Below are 17,376 nucleotides of genomic sequence, written 5' to 3'. Positions count from 1 at the left end.
TGACAGTGCATCTGTGATAATACATCATGTGATCAACAAAAGAGACCTTTTAGAGTCCACTGAGAGAGGGGCTTAGACTCCACTCACATGTTGGTTCCCCAGAGTACATGGTTTAATTGGGCCAAATTTGTGTGCTTTCACTAAAAAGACTGCATGTATTGCACTTTTTGGCTTGTGACAAAGTTTATACTGAATGCAGCAGGACTGAGTTATGGGTGCAAGTCAATGTTGATAACTATAGGCCTGATCTGTTTATTATGAAATGTTATGGTAAAGGCACTAGGCCTGACGTATTTATTGTGAAAAGTATATGTTAAAGTCGATAGGCATTTATTGTGGAATTATTACTGTATATTAAAGCCTACAGACAGGTATTTTGTTGCATTGTATCTCACAGATTACCGTAGTAGGCAAGGGTTTTGATGTTGGCCACCCACTCTAACAAACCCTGGGGTGGTTCACTGTGATGCTTCTTGTTAGGCCCTGTCAAGAGGGGCTTTATAATGTTTTACAAGCTGTCTTTTCAACATATTTTTAATTTTATAACTGAATACATGATGGTTGCCAGTGTACGTGCGCTAGAATAGGCCAGTGCCAGGTAAAGTGTAAAGCCCATGTTAATGGGTAAGGGCGTCATCTGTTCAATTGGAGAAGCATGCCAACTTTTATTGGTTTGATCTGTTCATTATGACACGTTATGACAAAGCCAGTAGGCCTGACCTGCTTATTGTGCAAAGCATGTGGTAAAGACGCAAGGCTTTTAAGGATGGATTGTTATTACACTGTACTGAAGCCTGTAAGCAAGTAGTTTGTTACAAGGAATTTCACAGATTACTATAATAGGCAAGGGGTTTGGTGTCGGTGATCTACCGTAACAAATAAGTAGTGCATATTAAACAAGATATGCTTTACAATTATCGTTATTAGGCTTCCTTAGGTGAGGTAGTATTTTGCTTTGCCCACTGTCATTTTGTATATATTTGTACTTTTATGTCTGTAACCGGATGGTTGCCTTGTGGAAAACTTACTCTGTATAATGGGCTTCAGTTGGCCATGTTGACAATCCAATGAAAAAGGCTTTTTGCCTTATTGTTTTTTTATGAAAAGTTATGATAAAGGCAGTCGGCCTGACATTGATTATGAAAAGCGTATAGTAAAGTCTTTAGGCATTTATGGGTAGATTGTTATTACTCTGTATTAAAGCCTACAGATAGGTCTTTTTACATGGAATCTCACAGACTACCGTAGTAGGGAAGCTTTTGTTGCTAGTTACCCCCCTCTGACAAACTGTGGGTATGGAAGATTTACTGTCAGAATCCTTCTTCAGCCCTCTTAGGAGAGATAGTATCTTGCTTAGCCACTTGGAAGTTTGTATACTATATAATGTTATGACTGTGTGCCTGATGGTTGCCTTGTGAGACCATGAAAGAGAACTGAATAGGGTAATGTTTCAGTCTGCATCAGTCATTGGCTCTATCCCTGTGAAAGCTGCCATTTTCTGTTCATATGTGTACATCTACCTGAATATGAGTGCGCTTCAGTATCAGTCCTTAAGTTTTGAATTTTGTCCTTTTATAGTTCCCCTTTCATTTCTTTGCGTGTCCTCTTTTTATTTTAATGTTTCTTAAGACAATACTCCAGATATCCAGGCACTGCTAACAGGTTGCTTGCTAGTTTCACCTGCAGTGCATTTCCTTCCACCACCCCTCTTCCTCTAAACCAGGATATCATTATGGAATACTGCTGTCCATAGTGTGACCGTGTTTTACCATTCCAAGATGGCCAACACATTGGTTGTAAATGTAAATGTGGTGGCCATGCCTGAACTTAAAAATGATAATCTAAAAATACTTTTGCAAGATGGCCATCCGCTGCTATGTTTAGTTTTATTGCAAACATATGACTGCCATGTTTACAAGAAAGCACGTTTTGTTTTTTACTTGTATTCTTTAAATTTATATTGCAAATGTTGTTGACTGTGTGTTTATTTTACTGTGTTTGTGTCAGAGGGTGAATGGAAGGATCAGTCAGTGGATTGAGGAATGGGTGCATGATTGTACAGATGAGTGACAGAGTGTGTATGATGACCTATTGAGTGTCTACACCCATCAGTGACACAAAAGGCAATTTAGAATGCCATATTCTATGTCGCACGCCCAGTATAGTTGGCTTTTCACTTAAATTAACAGGCTAAGCCGATTATCACTTAAAATCTAGACAGCTCCTGTCACATACTATGCGCAGGTACCAACACTAGAAAACAAAAAAAATGTGCTCTATAATTGCAACCGAATCTGCGCCTAATACAGTCTCTTAATTAGCAGAGTCCTTAATATGGAGAGACATTATTATTAACACATTTCCATTGAGGTAAAACATTGGTCTCCGTAGCAGAAAAAGTACATTTCTCATTTTACAGATTTGGCATACTGTGACGTCACGTGTTAAGGAATGTGTAAAAAATGTCCAAAGGACTAAATGCCACTGAAATCTACTAGATTGTGAAGCAGTCAGTGAAGACCAACATATTGTTATATTATGTTTATTGTGTATGCATAAACCAAAAAAAGAGCAGTTAAAAAAAAAAAAGAAATCCACTAGTCCCACCTATTGTCTTGCTGATATGAATTCCCTGCTTAGTGCGTAAAATGCCGCAGTGGGTGAAGGTTGGCGTTTTATTTAAAAGGTGCTGTAAAGATGCAAGACAAGTCCTAGGAAACCATTTGGAATAGTAATTTGCCTGTCTGCAGAATGTTATAAGAATGTTATTGTGGGTGCAAATAGTTGTTATTTTGACATGGTTTTACGTGATTTCTCACTTCCCTCTTGTAAAAGGGATCCGGCTTCTTTTGAAGCTTCAGAGCTAGCAGACAAAAACGCTGAGACATAGTCCCGTTCGCTCTCTGCCAGCCATTACCTGTAAATCTGTTTATTTTTTAAGCAAAGTGTCGCTGTAAACGCTTCCTTCCTTTTGTGGGTTTCACGAAGCTTCACTGTACAGATTCAAACAAGGGCTCGTGGAGTTTATTATGAGGCCATCTAGTGGATTCATCCAGGATCTTTAATTTCATTGTCCACTGAATGAGGCTAAATAAGAAATAGTTATTCCATTTACTTGCCAGCAGGTTAGTGTCCCCTGTACTTAAGGCCAGCATTGGATTCACTGCAACGATTTTGGCTGCCTACTGATTTGTACTTCATGGATCACACTAATGCTACTTCAAAGCGTGGATCTTTGTGACGTCCTAGCAACGCTGCTTTGTGTACATAGATAGCCCTGTGGAACGCAGACGTATTAAACATTGATGGACTTCATATAAACGACATGCTATACTATTAAATTTGTGCATGAGTAATGCGGTTGGTGTTTACACAGTATTCCGTAGGAAATACTATTTGTTCTACAGTGTCAAGCAGAGAGCTGAGGGCTGAAGATAGAATGTTAGAGTTCTCTGCATTTACCTCCTGTCACTTTCTCTACTGAGATACATATGTGACGAAATAATTATTTTGTTTAATTTACAGGAATGTTGTTCTTTCTGTTTTTAGAGTGCCACACTTTTTTTTTCTCTAAACAAATCGATTTCTGAAGGTTTATAAAACAATATATTGGACCACTCCAGCCACTAATTTAAATAATACCGTTTGGGGACAAATAACCAGAAAAGTCAGTCCATAAGTCCTAGGTAATTTGATATATTTTTGTCGTATTTGTGTTTACGCGCTTCCAACCAAGGGGTCTATTATTATGCGGTAGGACACGGCTCCGACCATTGGTCGGAGACATTCCTAACGCATCTTAATCAGCTGGTCGGATTCCTTTCCCGCCGACCCATTAGGATGTAGTCGGTCAGGAATCCTACCAGTCATTATGACTGTTTTCCGACGGGCTTGGAGAACCCGTCTGCCAGTCAGAATGACTTCAGTGATTTCAAAGGCTGTTTTTCAGCCTGATGGATTACAATGTTACATTCCTACAGCCTTTCTGTGCTGGCCTTTCTGACACATAAAGGCCATAGGAAGTCGACTTTGGGGTCCGCCAGCAGGGTCCCGATGGGTGCACGTTCTCCGGTTGGAGGCCGAGGGGGCACCTATAGTGCCCTCCTGTTGGTCTCTGTACCCCAGGGCAGGTACCTTGAGGTGCCTTCCTCAGTTGCATGGATGAACTGCACCTTGCCGTTTTACAATGAGAGCGTGCATTCCAATCGGAATGCATACTCCCATTGTAAAGAATAGAAGTGCGACCGAACAGTGTGCAGTCGCGTCCTAATTGGTCGGTCGGGACTGCCGGCATGAGGTCGGTCGGTCGCAGTACCGAAACGATGTTGGGCGGACTTAAGCTTGCCCGACATCGTAATTAGGCCCAAAATATCAGCCGACACACGTTCTGTCCCCAATGGAACTTTTTCAAGGCGTGTGACTCCAAACTATATTTCTTATTTCTCTAACAGAGTCCTAGTTTCTTCTAGGTGATCTCTCCTGTTGCCTATTGGACTGTTGGGTTCTTCCTAATAACATGTGTAGTCACTTTGGCCCACATCTCCTTTTGCATTGGATAGGACAAAGCTCATCCGGGCTCTCTACGCAGTGTTGCCCATGACTGACTAGCAATACCCCTTCATTGTGAGCTTGAAAATATTGATGATAACCAGACGATGACTACTACATTTGTTATTAATAAGAATCAAACAGTCCAATTGGCTACAGGAGAGATCACCTAGAAGTAACAAGTATCTGGCTCCTATTTCGTCTTACTTCATCTATTATTGTTAGAGGAATAAGAAATACAGTTTGTAGTCACATGCTTTGAAAAAGTCCTATTGGGGACTAAAAACATGTCGGCTGATGATCATGTACTTGGGTGGAAGCATGTAAACACAATAAAGACGATGAATATATATCACATGACCTTGGACTTATGTCCTGACTTTTCTGGTTATATGTCCCCAAACAGTGTTATTTAAACAAATTGGTGGAGTGCTCCAGCATATTATGTTATGATTGAATGGTTTGTTATACTTTGGAGTAACAGCGTCATTGCCCTTAAAGGTTTCTGGGGCCGAATACTGTGGTAGCACCAGTCTTTGAACAAGTTTTGCTTCTGTTCACTTTCTACCCTGACTAGTTAAGTACTGTGCACCATCTTTAACTTATTGTCACAGCTACCTTTCTGTATTTAACATATTCTGAAGTTTCACATGTGAATGATTTCATATGAAAATGCACGGAATTTGGTTTATTTTCTTAACTGTGTATATATAAGGCACCGTCTGGAGTGCTGACATTAGTTCCTATTTCACCATGCCTCATTGATTGTCAGTAGTGGGGTGTAAAGGGCTGTCCAGTGTTCTTCTCTTAGCTAGCCCAAGGAAAGTCTGACTCCTTTTAGTAACTGCAATGTCTAACCACACCTCAAATTGAATGTAGAATAACAAATGTCTGCCGGAAAGAGCCACAAAGGAAGAAAATAACAAAGGCTAAATAACCTTCAGAGAAGGACCTGATTGAAGAGATACTTGATGAAGATATCAGTCACTGCACAGACCTAAAATTGGGCTGGGCTGGGCTGGGCAGGGACTGGTAATTGAGGAATCCGGACTGAGCCAAATGCTGGAATAGAAGCTGAAATGACACAAATGCGAATGGAGGGCAATGCACCCAATGAAAAAATATTACATTGACTGGATTGCGGGGCATTTCTGTACTCTCTCATGGTGCTTCACAGATGAAATTCCTTAGTTAGGATGAATTTCTTGGTAATTTGTGTCATCTGAGCAGCCGTAAGCAGGAATGCTGCCTAAGCTTTGATTCTGAGCCTGTAGAAGTTTTGAGGGCATTCCCTGCTCTCTGTAGATATTAGGGACACCCTCACAGTAGAGCACAGAGTGTTAATAGGGGTGAATGCTGGTTTGATGGGGCTTGTTCCAAAGGCCATCGGGAGTTTCAGTAGAGGTGAGCTTACTATGTAGACCGTATAAGTTGGCTATCAAAAAAATTTAATGAGTTCCTAAAAGATGAGGTCTGGTATAGTTTGGTGGGTTCCTTTGATTTTCAGCGGGTTGCTAACCCATTCCTAAGGACAGCGGGTGGTCCTCTCTTGATCCCTGTGTTAGGCGAATATAAATGGTTTGACCATTTCTCATACATTTATTTGTTGAAGCCCGATAGTCTGCCTTTTTTAACCAAGTAAAATCTTTCACCTTCTGTTGCTGAGGTAACAGGGGCCATCTTGAGATTGGCTGGTAATAATGCCCTTGGTTCCAATGGTGTACCCGTCGATCTTTTTAGAAATAATGCTCTTATTTGGGCTCCTTAGTTATCCAAGGTTCTACATGCTGCTAGGATAAATGACCCGCCTAGCTCATGGGCACAGTCTATTTTTGTCCCATTGTTCAAAAAGGATGATCGAGGTGACCCAAAATGTTACCGGCCTATCTCCCTGATTGATACCACTGTCAAGCTTCTATGGCAGGTGATTTTGGAAAGGCTCACCTTGTGGGGCAAAGAGAACAGCATCATCTCTGAGCTGGAGTATTCGTTCAGGCCTGGCCTCAGTATTATCGGTCAATCCATGAACCAATACCTTCTAACTCAGAAATATACCGTGGCCAGGAAGGGCACCTTATTCCTAAGCTTTATGGATCTCACCTCCGCATTTGATCTTGTAAATCGAGCAAAGTTTAAGTCAATAGTTTGGTTTGTCCTGACCTATTTTCTATAACTGATAGAATTGTTAAAGCAGACTTCGATTGGGTACAATGCACTTTTAAGGAAAATGCTGAATTGTTGAAACCTGCTGTCGGTGCCCAAAGTATGATGAAAACTGTTCCCACCACAGAATGTTACCTCACATGGGTAACCAATGTCAGTCACCGGCAGCTCTTAATTAGATTAGGTTTAATCTTTTTGTTCATTTTATTAGTTTCCCTAAGGGTGGTCTGCTCTGGGCACATTGGGCCCTTGCATGTGGGACAATTTGCACAAACTCTTGAGCTCTTTGTTTTGTTTTGTCCCCATTTCTCTCTACCACGTAAACGTTTTTTACCACCTCTTTTTAAAAAATGTGTATCATACACAAGTAAGACCCACCGTGTTACACCGGATGATACTCCGGATCATTCATACTTTTGTGTGTTGCTTCTTTTTCAAGCTGTTTAATCAAGACGTGGGAGGCTTGAGGTTATTAGGGTAGTCCTACCCTTTTGGGGGTAGGGGGTCACAATTGTATTTTCTCAAGACGTTTAGCTTGTTATAATGTAATAATGATTGTTAACCTGAGATATTGGGGAATTGTACAACTGTCATGTGATCAACATTTTACTGCTATATGCCCTTGATACTTATAATCTTTGTCATATACAATAATTCAGACGGGCAGCCATGACTACTGGATGTTTTTCTGTATGTTTTACCTGCTATTTTAATGCAAACATGTTTCTATAATATATTTTCAATGTTTTATGGATTTTGTGTATCTTTTGTTGTTTTATTTAAATCTAATAAAGATTTATACTACTACTTACGAAGAAGTAAATCCCTTCCAAGGTGTTGAACTCCACACTTTTGTTCCCAACTCAGTGCCACCCTTGGAGCAAATTTCAAGGCAATTCCACCCTTGAAGTTATCAGGCTTTATCTAGGCAGGACCCCAGATGATTCTCCTTTTGTACTACTTGGTTTATTAACTTCTGCAATGTGTGAATCTGACTGCAATCTCGGTTATAATAGATTGGGAGTGTTAACCGTCAGTGTTTGTCTATTAAGATAAAGTCTTCTGCTGTACAGATAACTGTGAGGTGGTTGGACATGAATACATGTACACATATACAGCAATGCATGTCAGAATGCTGTCTAATTCAGTCCAATGTCTGGCCACAGGTAGCAGAAGGGATCCTTTGGGGATTGGTGCTGACCTGTTATAGGCCGCATAGAATGAGTGGGCATTAATAATGTGAGTATGTACATCTGTTTTGCTTCACTGTTATGCCATAGTTAGGCTGAGAGACTTGGTTGACGCACCAATATTTAACAATCATTTTCACCTATCTCCACTCCTTGTAGCCCTTAAAGATTGATCATTTTTCTCTGACTGCGCTCCTAATTAAACTTGGGCCTTTGGATCACTCTGCTGGGTGAAGTTAATTACCTTGCAGACCAACTGGACAATCAAAGGCCTCCCCACACAATAGGACCATTAGAAAGTAATTAGGCCTGCTCCTCCAAAAGGCTTTTGTGGGTTTGCCCTGCATGAGTGTACCCTGCAGAAGGAGGGGACACCTGACCCAGGTACTTTGCAAGTGGCAAACATGGAGGCTGTGGGACATGGAGGGTGCAAGCAGGAGGGCACCTTGGGGGCCATAACCTGCTGCTGAGGAAGCCCGAAGCCCAGGAGAAGTATTGGGTGGCCAGACAGGAGATGGATACTGTGTAAGGAGTGAGCAGTAAACAAAAGACTTCCCAAGAATTGCAACATTCAGAGACCAGGAGGCCTGAAGAAACCACTCCTGGTGAATGAAGTGAGCTACATGGAGCAAAACACAACTTTTCTCATGTAGTTAATCATTATAGGTATTAATGAATGTCATTGTAAGATGTTACCATACATAGCGGTTTTAAGTGTGTTTCAGTGATTTATCATGACCTATTCTGCTTTTAATATTGTGATGACTCTGAAAATGCCAGTAGGCCTGACTTTTGATAACTACTCCCTGTTATGTTGTATTTAGAGTATATGGGGGGCTCATGCCTTGCTAGGACTTTGAACTGTTAGAAGGGTGTTGTCATAGATATTTTCATCTGCTATTATGTATTTATGTGTAAATAAATGTGTAGTATTAAATAGTGTGTGTTTAGCAAAGTACATATCCTTTTTATAATTAAACGCACTGACTGGACAGTGATTTATTACGTGGTGTGTGCTATGTGTCTGTGGACTGGGGTACTAGATTACATCACCTCCTCTGACTAAGGCTTTGACTGCTCTGCCTTTCTAACCTGAGAGAGTAAAGTACTACAAAAGGGTATTTGGTTTTCAGATGGTGGTAGGTTACAGACTTATTACATGTGAAGGACCCTCATCTTTCACAATTAATAACCCACATTATGTTTACCATGGGCAGATCCCTTACCTTTGTTGGGCCTCTTTTAGAGGAAGTCAGTTTGTTCATGTCTGTGTTACAGAAAGCTGCTGAGACCTTGGAGATATCCTTGCTCACCACAGAGGCAAAGTACAACATTCTGATTGAAGTCTTGCAAGTATTTTCTGCAGTGTGAGAACCAATATTACTCTTCAACAAAGTGCTCTTGAGCTGGTTCTGGCTACCTGGGAAAGACCCTTTTTGGGCTTCACAGTCACAAACAAATTGCAGGCCACAGATTGTTATCTTCGGATACAAAGGTTTTGTCAGCTCACCCTTCATTGGAGAGCCCATTGGTTGAAGTTTTTTCTGTTAATGTGAACCCTAATCCCTTTCCTATTGCTCTGCTTTAAGCGTCTAAGAGGCTGGGCTCTGTCAGGCAAAATGTCTTCGCCTCTGGCAGTTTGTCAGAAAGCGGATTCCTACCTGGAGCTAGACAGAAACAGTGGTACTTTGTTGTCCCTGGTGGACCTTGCCTTCTCTGAAAAGGTTTCAAGAAAAGTACAAGATGTTTTGGCCTTCTCCAGGGCTCAACAGTCCCATCAGCGTCAGTTATTGGAAGTTATTTTCGGGTCTAATCTGGCACCTGGATGAACTTTAAAAGGTTAGGAATCTGCAGAAAGATAGAGTACCTGCGTAAAACTGTATTACCAAAGGTATGTAACCTTTCTCACTTGAATGATTTTAGACTATATTTTCTCTTTCTCCTTCAGTCCCATTTTTTATCAATTAAATTTACTTTGCCCTTTGACAGTCATCTGCTGCAGACAACTGCTGCAAGTCCGTCAAAGATGACAACTAAAGAAACCATTTCCCTCTGGATTGAAGGTCATACAATGCTATTTCCTGCCAGGGTTAATAGTAGAGATGGGAAGAATCAAAAACTGGAGCCATTGGTTGGTGAGGTGGTAGTTGACTTCTAAAACCTCAATGTCCAGCAATTACTGTGAGGAATTCCAACTTGTTGAAAGTTTCCCCTAGAGTTTTCCCATTAGAACATTTAAACTTGTCTCTGCTCAAAGTCTGACTGCTGGAAGGACCCTGCTTCAAAGAGCAGTTTCATGGAAAGATGCAAAGATTCAGGTCCCAGAGGAAGGTACTGACCATGAAAAGCTTGAACCAGTTGGAGTGCTGAATAAATAGCATGTTCTCTGTGTATTATCTGGCTTCTCTGTGCCAGTTACCAAAGTTTAGCCCATGAATTCTAAGTGAAACTGGTTTACCTATGTGAACTGGGCAATGCTTCATTGCCCCAGGTGCCAGCCTCTCGCAACTACAGAGCCATATGATACTACTGTCCTCAGTACATTAGCTGGGTAATAAGAGAGCTTCAGGTGTTACGTTTGAGCGTCTTTGGCAGAGTAACCTAACCGTGTGATGTGCCATTCAGCGCCTCATTTTCTCTTTCTACCTGACCTAATGATTTCCTGTGCAGGAGATTCATGTCAGAGTCCCTGTGCAACATGTTTTTGCATAATGTTCAACGCAGTGGTTGACTCAGTTGGGTGACAGATGTTCATCCAAATTGATACTCGTTGTGCCATGAATGACTACTTTCCCAATGACAAGGTCATGGCATGACTAACGTTCGGTGGCAGATAAGTTGCAAACTTATTTGCCTGTCTTAAACTGTAAGTAAGTAAATTTATTATGCATAATTAATTAAATCATTGCATATATTAATTTTACAAAGAGAAAAACTGTTACATGTTGATTCAATATTTGTGAAGTATAAAACATCAAAATTAATATTCTTAAAATGTGCAAATAAGCAAATATTGCCCATCCTTTTCAAATATTTAGTCTTTTCTCTGCTATATCTAAAAATTTTGTAAAACGGCAGTTTAATTGAGTGATGGTTGGGTTAAAACATAAAAGTACTGCCGGTCTGCAGGTCCTCACGCCACACTGCTTAAAAAAAGGCTTTAATAGAGTTACCCTTATATCTTTCAATTTGTCACATACGCAGATAATATGGATAATATTCTCTTCACCCAGTCCGCATAGTCTACATTTCGAATCTAGCTCTATTTTTTTCCAAGGTGGTAGTAAGGATTTTATTGGACCAACCCCCAGTCTTAACTTCAAAAAATTTTGTTTTATGCGAGTCTTTATTCCTATATTTAAATAGGTTTGGGGTTTACTGTTTTTATAATTGTTAAGTACTGTCCATCCATGAGCTCGTTTTGCTAGTGCTTCCTTATCTACTGCGAGGGAGATGCTGCTTGTCGCTTTTGTTGTTAATTTTTTTTAAATAGTATGAGTTGTTGAAGTATTCCATAGGCCCTCCAAACCTAGTTTCCCGATTGAGTCCTTTAAATATTTGCTGGTTGGAGATTTATTGGTTCGTGTAATCGCTGTCCATAAAAGATTATTTAACGTGCCTTTTTCTGCTAGTCTTATTTTATGCCAGATTTTTACAAAGGCTCCCATTCTCTCCACTGTTTGATTTTGTATACCGAATTCTAATCGAAGTTGGGCCGGTGAGACATATTTCGGAAGTTGGAAAATTGAACGATATGAAGTTGTTATTATATTATTTAATGTCGAAGCGTCTCTTCCTTTCATTTGTTCACTCCCATATGTGATTGTAGGTTGGAGTTTCGCTCTTAATATTTTTAAGAAAGGTTCCAAAGAGAGGTCCGGCAACAGATTCTTTAAGGGTTTGAGTGCCAAACTGGTTGTCATCCCTTTTCTCTTTAACATCTCCAACTGTGGTTTACATGAATTGTTATGGTCCAAGAGAATACCCAGATACTTGTAAGAAGTTACTTGCTGAATTCTTTGCCCATCGAGATCCCACCTTAGTGGTGTCTTTTTGTGGTAATTAACTGCCATGATCTTAGTATTTGTATAATTTATTTTTAAAATGTTCTTTTTTGAAAAAGTAATGGTTATATTCAAAAGTCGTTGTAACCCAACAGGAGTACCGCTGAGTAGAACTAGATCATCGGCGTAGAGCAAGTTTGTCAGGGTTTTTCCTCCTAGCGATGGCCCATGAGAAGAGCAACTGTCCAATTCTTCAGGCAGATCAGCCATGAAGAGGTTAAACAGCAGTGGTGAAAGAACACATCCTTGCTTGAGACCTTTATTTGTTGGAATTCTTCTAGATAATCGCGCTCCTTCTCCCAGCTTTATCCTAATCCACGTGTCTGAGTACAGATGTCTAATTTGATTTAGGAGTGAGGAGGGGATCCCCCATCTTGCCAATTTGATCCATAGTGTATCACGATCCACATGGTCAAATGCTGCGGCATAGTCTATGAAGCAGAGGAACAGTGCACGTTTATTCTTTTTTGCGGCTTCCATAAGTATGGACAAGGCCATTATGTTCGTTGTCGTTCCTTGGCCTTTTTGAAATCCAGTCTGTGTTATAGGAATGATGTTGTTTTCAGCTGCCCAGCTTATTAGGTCTTCCAGAAGGATCCCTGCATAATATTTGGCCTCTATATCAATCAGGGCGATCAATCGATAGTTGTTTGGGTTATCACGCCCTCCTTGTTTGTATATCGGGCTTACGATTGATCCCCTCCATGAATCTGGTAATTTTGAACATGTTAAAGCTTGCCTGTAAACTGGCTCCAGAATTTTACTCCAGAAGTCAGGGTCTTGTTTGAATAGCATTGGTGGCAGTCCATTCGGGCCCGGTGCTCCTATTCGCCTTCCTTTGGCAATTTGTTTTTTGATTAGTTGTAATTCTATATCAGGGTTCGCTTCAAATGAATACAATAAGTTTGTTTTAGTTTGCTGTTCTTGATTCAGTTCTGTTACGTAGTAGTTTTCCAATTCAATTTCACTTATCTTATTTTTGCTTGTAGCTGCGGCTATTATATATGCAGAGTTGTTACTTGTTGTACTTGCTGTCTGAGTTTCGACAATTGGTTCTGAGTCATTAAAATGCTTGAATAGATAGTTATACCATACTGCTTCAGTAACGTTGGAACTGATCCGAAAGCCTGTCTTAAACTGGTGAAACCACACTCTGGCTCTGTGTGTTATTACTCAGCCCCCGTATTCCCCTGTAAGAAGTGTCTGTGAGTATTGCTTGAGGGGCAGCGTACCAACTATTGGGAACCCATGTTTATATGTAGCTCCTATGGTTGTAGAGTGGTAATGTTTTATGGTTAAGTTGAGTTGACTGGCTTAATTAATTTTGGACTGTTAGTACAGTCAATGTGAATATGAAGTTGTCCCTACAGATAAGTAGTCAATACAGTGTTATGACTACTGATTTTTAAAACAAATTATTTACTAGGCAACATTTGCCTCTTGTGTTGATCATAAATTGAGGAGGACTGATTGCATTGCTCAGTTTCTCAGGTGGGGCTCCTGGTAGTATGGATTCAAGAATAACTAAAAGTTTTATTTTCAAACTGTGGTAAAGTCGTAGTGCTGTGTGACGGTGAGTAGGTAACTGTTTCATTAGTTTTGTTTAATAGTAAAACTAAACTACCAGCTTTAGAGATTCTAGGACAGTATTTTCCACTTGTTTCTTTAACTTTTTACTAATAAGTAATAGTTATTTTAATTTAACCTGTCTGGCAATTCAGTAAAGAATTAGGTGTTAGAGGGATCCAAAAAGGTATATAATTAAGAGTTTAGCTCAGCCCCAGTGCTGAAAAATGCACATATTCTAAAAGTTATTAGCCTTGCAAATTTCTTCACTCCTACTGATCAGTCTTGCCATCACTGCAACACTGAAAAAGCAACAAGGCACATAGGCATTATGTGACTAAGAATAACGGACAAAGCTGTGGAAATGTACCTTTTTAGGGTTACACTGGTGCAGGGTCACCCTTTTGTCCGCTGGTTCAAAGACCAACAAAATAGAGATCAGCACTGGAGTTGGAAATAAATAACCAGTTTATTAATCACTCATGAGTGGGACCACATCCACACATCACTCTCAAGTGCTGCCTGAGGTAGTACACTGAAGTCACAGAACACAGGTCTTTTATACAGGTTTTCTGCACTGTAACCATGTGAACAGAAATAGGAAGAACAAGTTTTAGAAATAGTTTTCAGCAAACAAGGGCAGATGAATAACCACTTGGTCAGCAAAGTGGGAGGGGGAGCAGAAATGCTTATGGCAGCACTAAATGATTGACAGTTAACATCTATGACCAGGTGCACTGGCAGCTACAAGCACGTGCATAGTCGGAAGTCAACTAAAATAGATAGCACAAGCAGAGTGAAAAGACGAAAGAATTACAGAGGAAACGTAAATGGATACCACAGCCAAAATGGCTGTTGCTTATGCCAAGTAAAATATTACACGTTTTCCATAAAGCAGGTCTCTTCCTCTTTGATCTGCTTGATTTTTCTCCAGCCCTCAACATTTTAGACTGTCAAGCCCTATTACTGGTACTCCTCCTGCTTGAGCATCAGCACACAGATCTGGACTGGTTCACTTTATTACTTTTGAACATTCACTATACATCCTTATGTCCCCTTCCTGGTGACCCGCAGTAATCAACAAGCAGCCATTGCTGGTTTACCTTGCTTCGGGCTCATTTTGACTCTCGCCTTTTTGCGTTAGAAGTTAACAGCCCCATAGTTGACAACTAGACCTTGTACATTCGTAGATGCGGCTGAGAAACTGTTTACCCCAAATGTCACCAATAGCTGACAGCCCTAACATCTCCAGCCGTCAGTGCACTGATGAGCATGCGGAATGCAGGTGTGCAATGGAGGTCCCTGCAGGCCTCGCGGTGTCTCCCCCCCCAAGAAGTCATGCCATGTCATACCTTGCAGAGTGCGGGCAACGGCATGGAAGAACAATTAGTTAAACTCTCGGTAAAGCCACTCTGCATTATCGAGCAGGCCCCTGCAGTGTAGGGGGGCCCAAACATTCAGGGGGCCCCATTGAGCCCATTCTGCAGAGGGACCCATCATTTTGCGTTACGCCACTGGAAAGATGAGCATGTCTGATGAGCAATAACAGATTATGTTGTGCTGCACTATTCGCTGCACACCATGACTAATGTATTTTTACTTTTTGTATTATAGCAGGGCCAGAGGTGCAACAGACAGAAGGTTTCTTTGCACTTCGAATGTTAATTTATTTTACATTGTGATTTAGAAAAGGCCATTCTATTGTTTTGGTCTTCTTTTAAGTTGTTTTGTAATGGTTTTAATATAAATAATAAACAGTAAAACTGTAATATGTGTAGCAACTTTCAGTGGCTATGTTTTGTCCATTTCGAAGCTTTCTGCTTAGATGCACAAGGTGTCATTACTCCTGTTCCCAAAACGGCCACTCGCTTCTCATTACATACTAGACATTTATACATTGAAGAAACCAGTTTGATAAACTAGTTTTACAGATGCCTTCTAAACTTTCTTTTTGCATATATTGTTACAGTTGTATTATATACAAGTATGTTTTCCTGGGTATATAAATGACTCTTGTAGTATATTGTTACAATGTCAAATCTGACCATTAATGGTTGTAACTCCAGCAAACGTTCACTAAATTGTATGAACAACTTTTATAAATGTAACTCATATAAGGACAATTTTGATGGTGGTCTCCATGCCTTATAATAATGGTGAAACTAATGGTTTGCTGAGATTTAAGCAGCTGCGATATCTAATTCTAATCTCAGTGGATGAAGTGAGATTTGGTCAGTTAGATTCAAATTTAGGACACTTATAATTCTTTGTTGTCTTGTCTCATATTTTCTGCATGAAATTCGTTCATTTGTCCGTTGTATGTTTTATGACTACATTTGTTATCCTTTGAAGGAACTTGGAAAGTCCTGGGAAGATGTCCAATCAGAAGATGATCGAGAATTGACAGATCATCTGGATGAGTAAGAGCTGTAATATATATGTTATTAACGTTCATTACTGTGTTTAACAGTTCCTTGTATTCTAGCATAAACTATAAATAATTTGAATATTTTCTTTAAAATTTTTAAAAGCAAGCTACTGTTGGGGCCTCAACCCATGCAATCGAACCTGAAAGTATATTACAATCCGTAATAATTTGCAGTAATTTGTCCATTACACGACATGCAAGTGAGTGTAACATTATAACTGCATTTCTGATTTTTATAGGCATTCCAAATTCCACATTTTTACGATCCATGATTTTCGTGCAACATATTAGTAAGATATGTCACTTCGTGGCATGCAACCCCTTCAACAATTTATAATATATTTTATGGATAATTGTGTGCAAAAAGCCATCCATTTTGGCTCTGCTTTAATGCTAATTTATAGACGCTCAAATCTTTAAGGTTTACTACCTTGTGTGAAAATAACTGGGTAACTATTTACATTTTGAAAATGCCACAAAAAAATACAAAGTACTGCTGCAGAATTTCTTATGCGTCTGAGTATACTTTTTGGGGATTTTTCTGTTAATAGGCATTCACAGAGGTACGCTTGGGAAGCTTTATAAACTGCAGATGTCCATGTGTACGTCTGGGAATGTCATGTGAATGTTCCGAAGGGTTTCTATTCCACCTGGAGTGTAAGGAATCTAATGCAGTCAAACCTTTGTCTCACTATTGTGAATATGGGATCTGTCAAACAGAATTGCAATGTTTCCAGTTCATAGTGTGTCCTGTTCTTTTGTATTTATTTATTCCTTTATTTGCAAAGTCCTGAAGATACTGCTTAAAACTAATATTCAAAGATTTTATAAGTAGTCTTTTTAAATATTTAATGCCAGTGTATTAGTGTTTGGACTGACCTTTGTAGGTGAAGGCAAAATGAGAAGTACCCTTCAGTTTTTTTCTAACCAATATAATAAAACAAGGAATAAAACATTGTCTCAAATATATTCTTGATTTTTACTTCGAAAAAGCATTGTTAAAGATTGTAAAAACAGTGATACAACAATTGTTACAAGGCCCATTCAGTGAATCGTTACTGTAATGCTGGTTTAGCATTATTAAAATAAATATGTAGTTTAGTATCTTCTTTTCTGCATCAGGTTTGAAGAAAATGTGATGGTGACCTTAAATTGAAAAAGGTGGAATTGGAACCTCAGAGTCCTGCACAAATCATGCACTGAAATACGTATTGCCAAGTTTTCTTTTTTTTTTTGCTCTTGTTAAAATGTTTTTTTGCAATAAAAATTAGTTACTTTTTTTTTTTTAAACTTATTTTTATTGCCATTTTTACATTAGACACATTGTACATCATATAGATCTTTCAGATAGTTATAACAGATAGTACATTCAATAGTGGTACACATCAGCTGCATATATCAGTGATACGTCATCGGA

General features: G+C 39.6%; 1 protein-coding gene across 2 annotated transcripts in view; it reads left to right on the top strand.

The window, feature by feature from the left end:
* Positions 1–17,376, top strand: part of ZNF277 (zinc finger protein 277) — a 733,870-nt gene that overhangs the window by 565,467 nt on the left and 151,027 nt on the right. For both annotated transcript variants that reach the window (XM_085653187.1, XM_085653186.1), the window contains one exon: positions 15,884–15,951. In XM_085653187.1, coding sequence (XP_085509313.1) covers positions 15,884–15,951 — 68 coding nt within the window. The remainder of the gene's footprint in view (positions 1–15,883; positions 15,952–17,376) is intronic.

Source organism: Triturus cristatus, chromosome 4_1, assembly GCF_964204655.1.
Source record: "Triturus cristatus chromosome 4_1, aTriCri1.1, whole genome shotgun sequence".
NCBI lineage: Eukaryota > Metazoa > Chordata > Amphibia > Caudata > Salamandridae > Triturus > Triturus cristatus.
The sequence above is the reverse complement of the archived record's forward strand: the minus strand, read 5'-3'. Positions and strand labels throughout refer to the sequence as shown.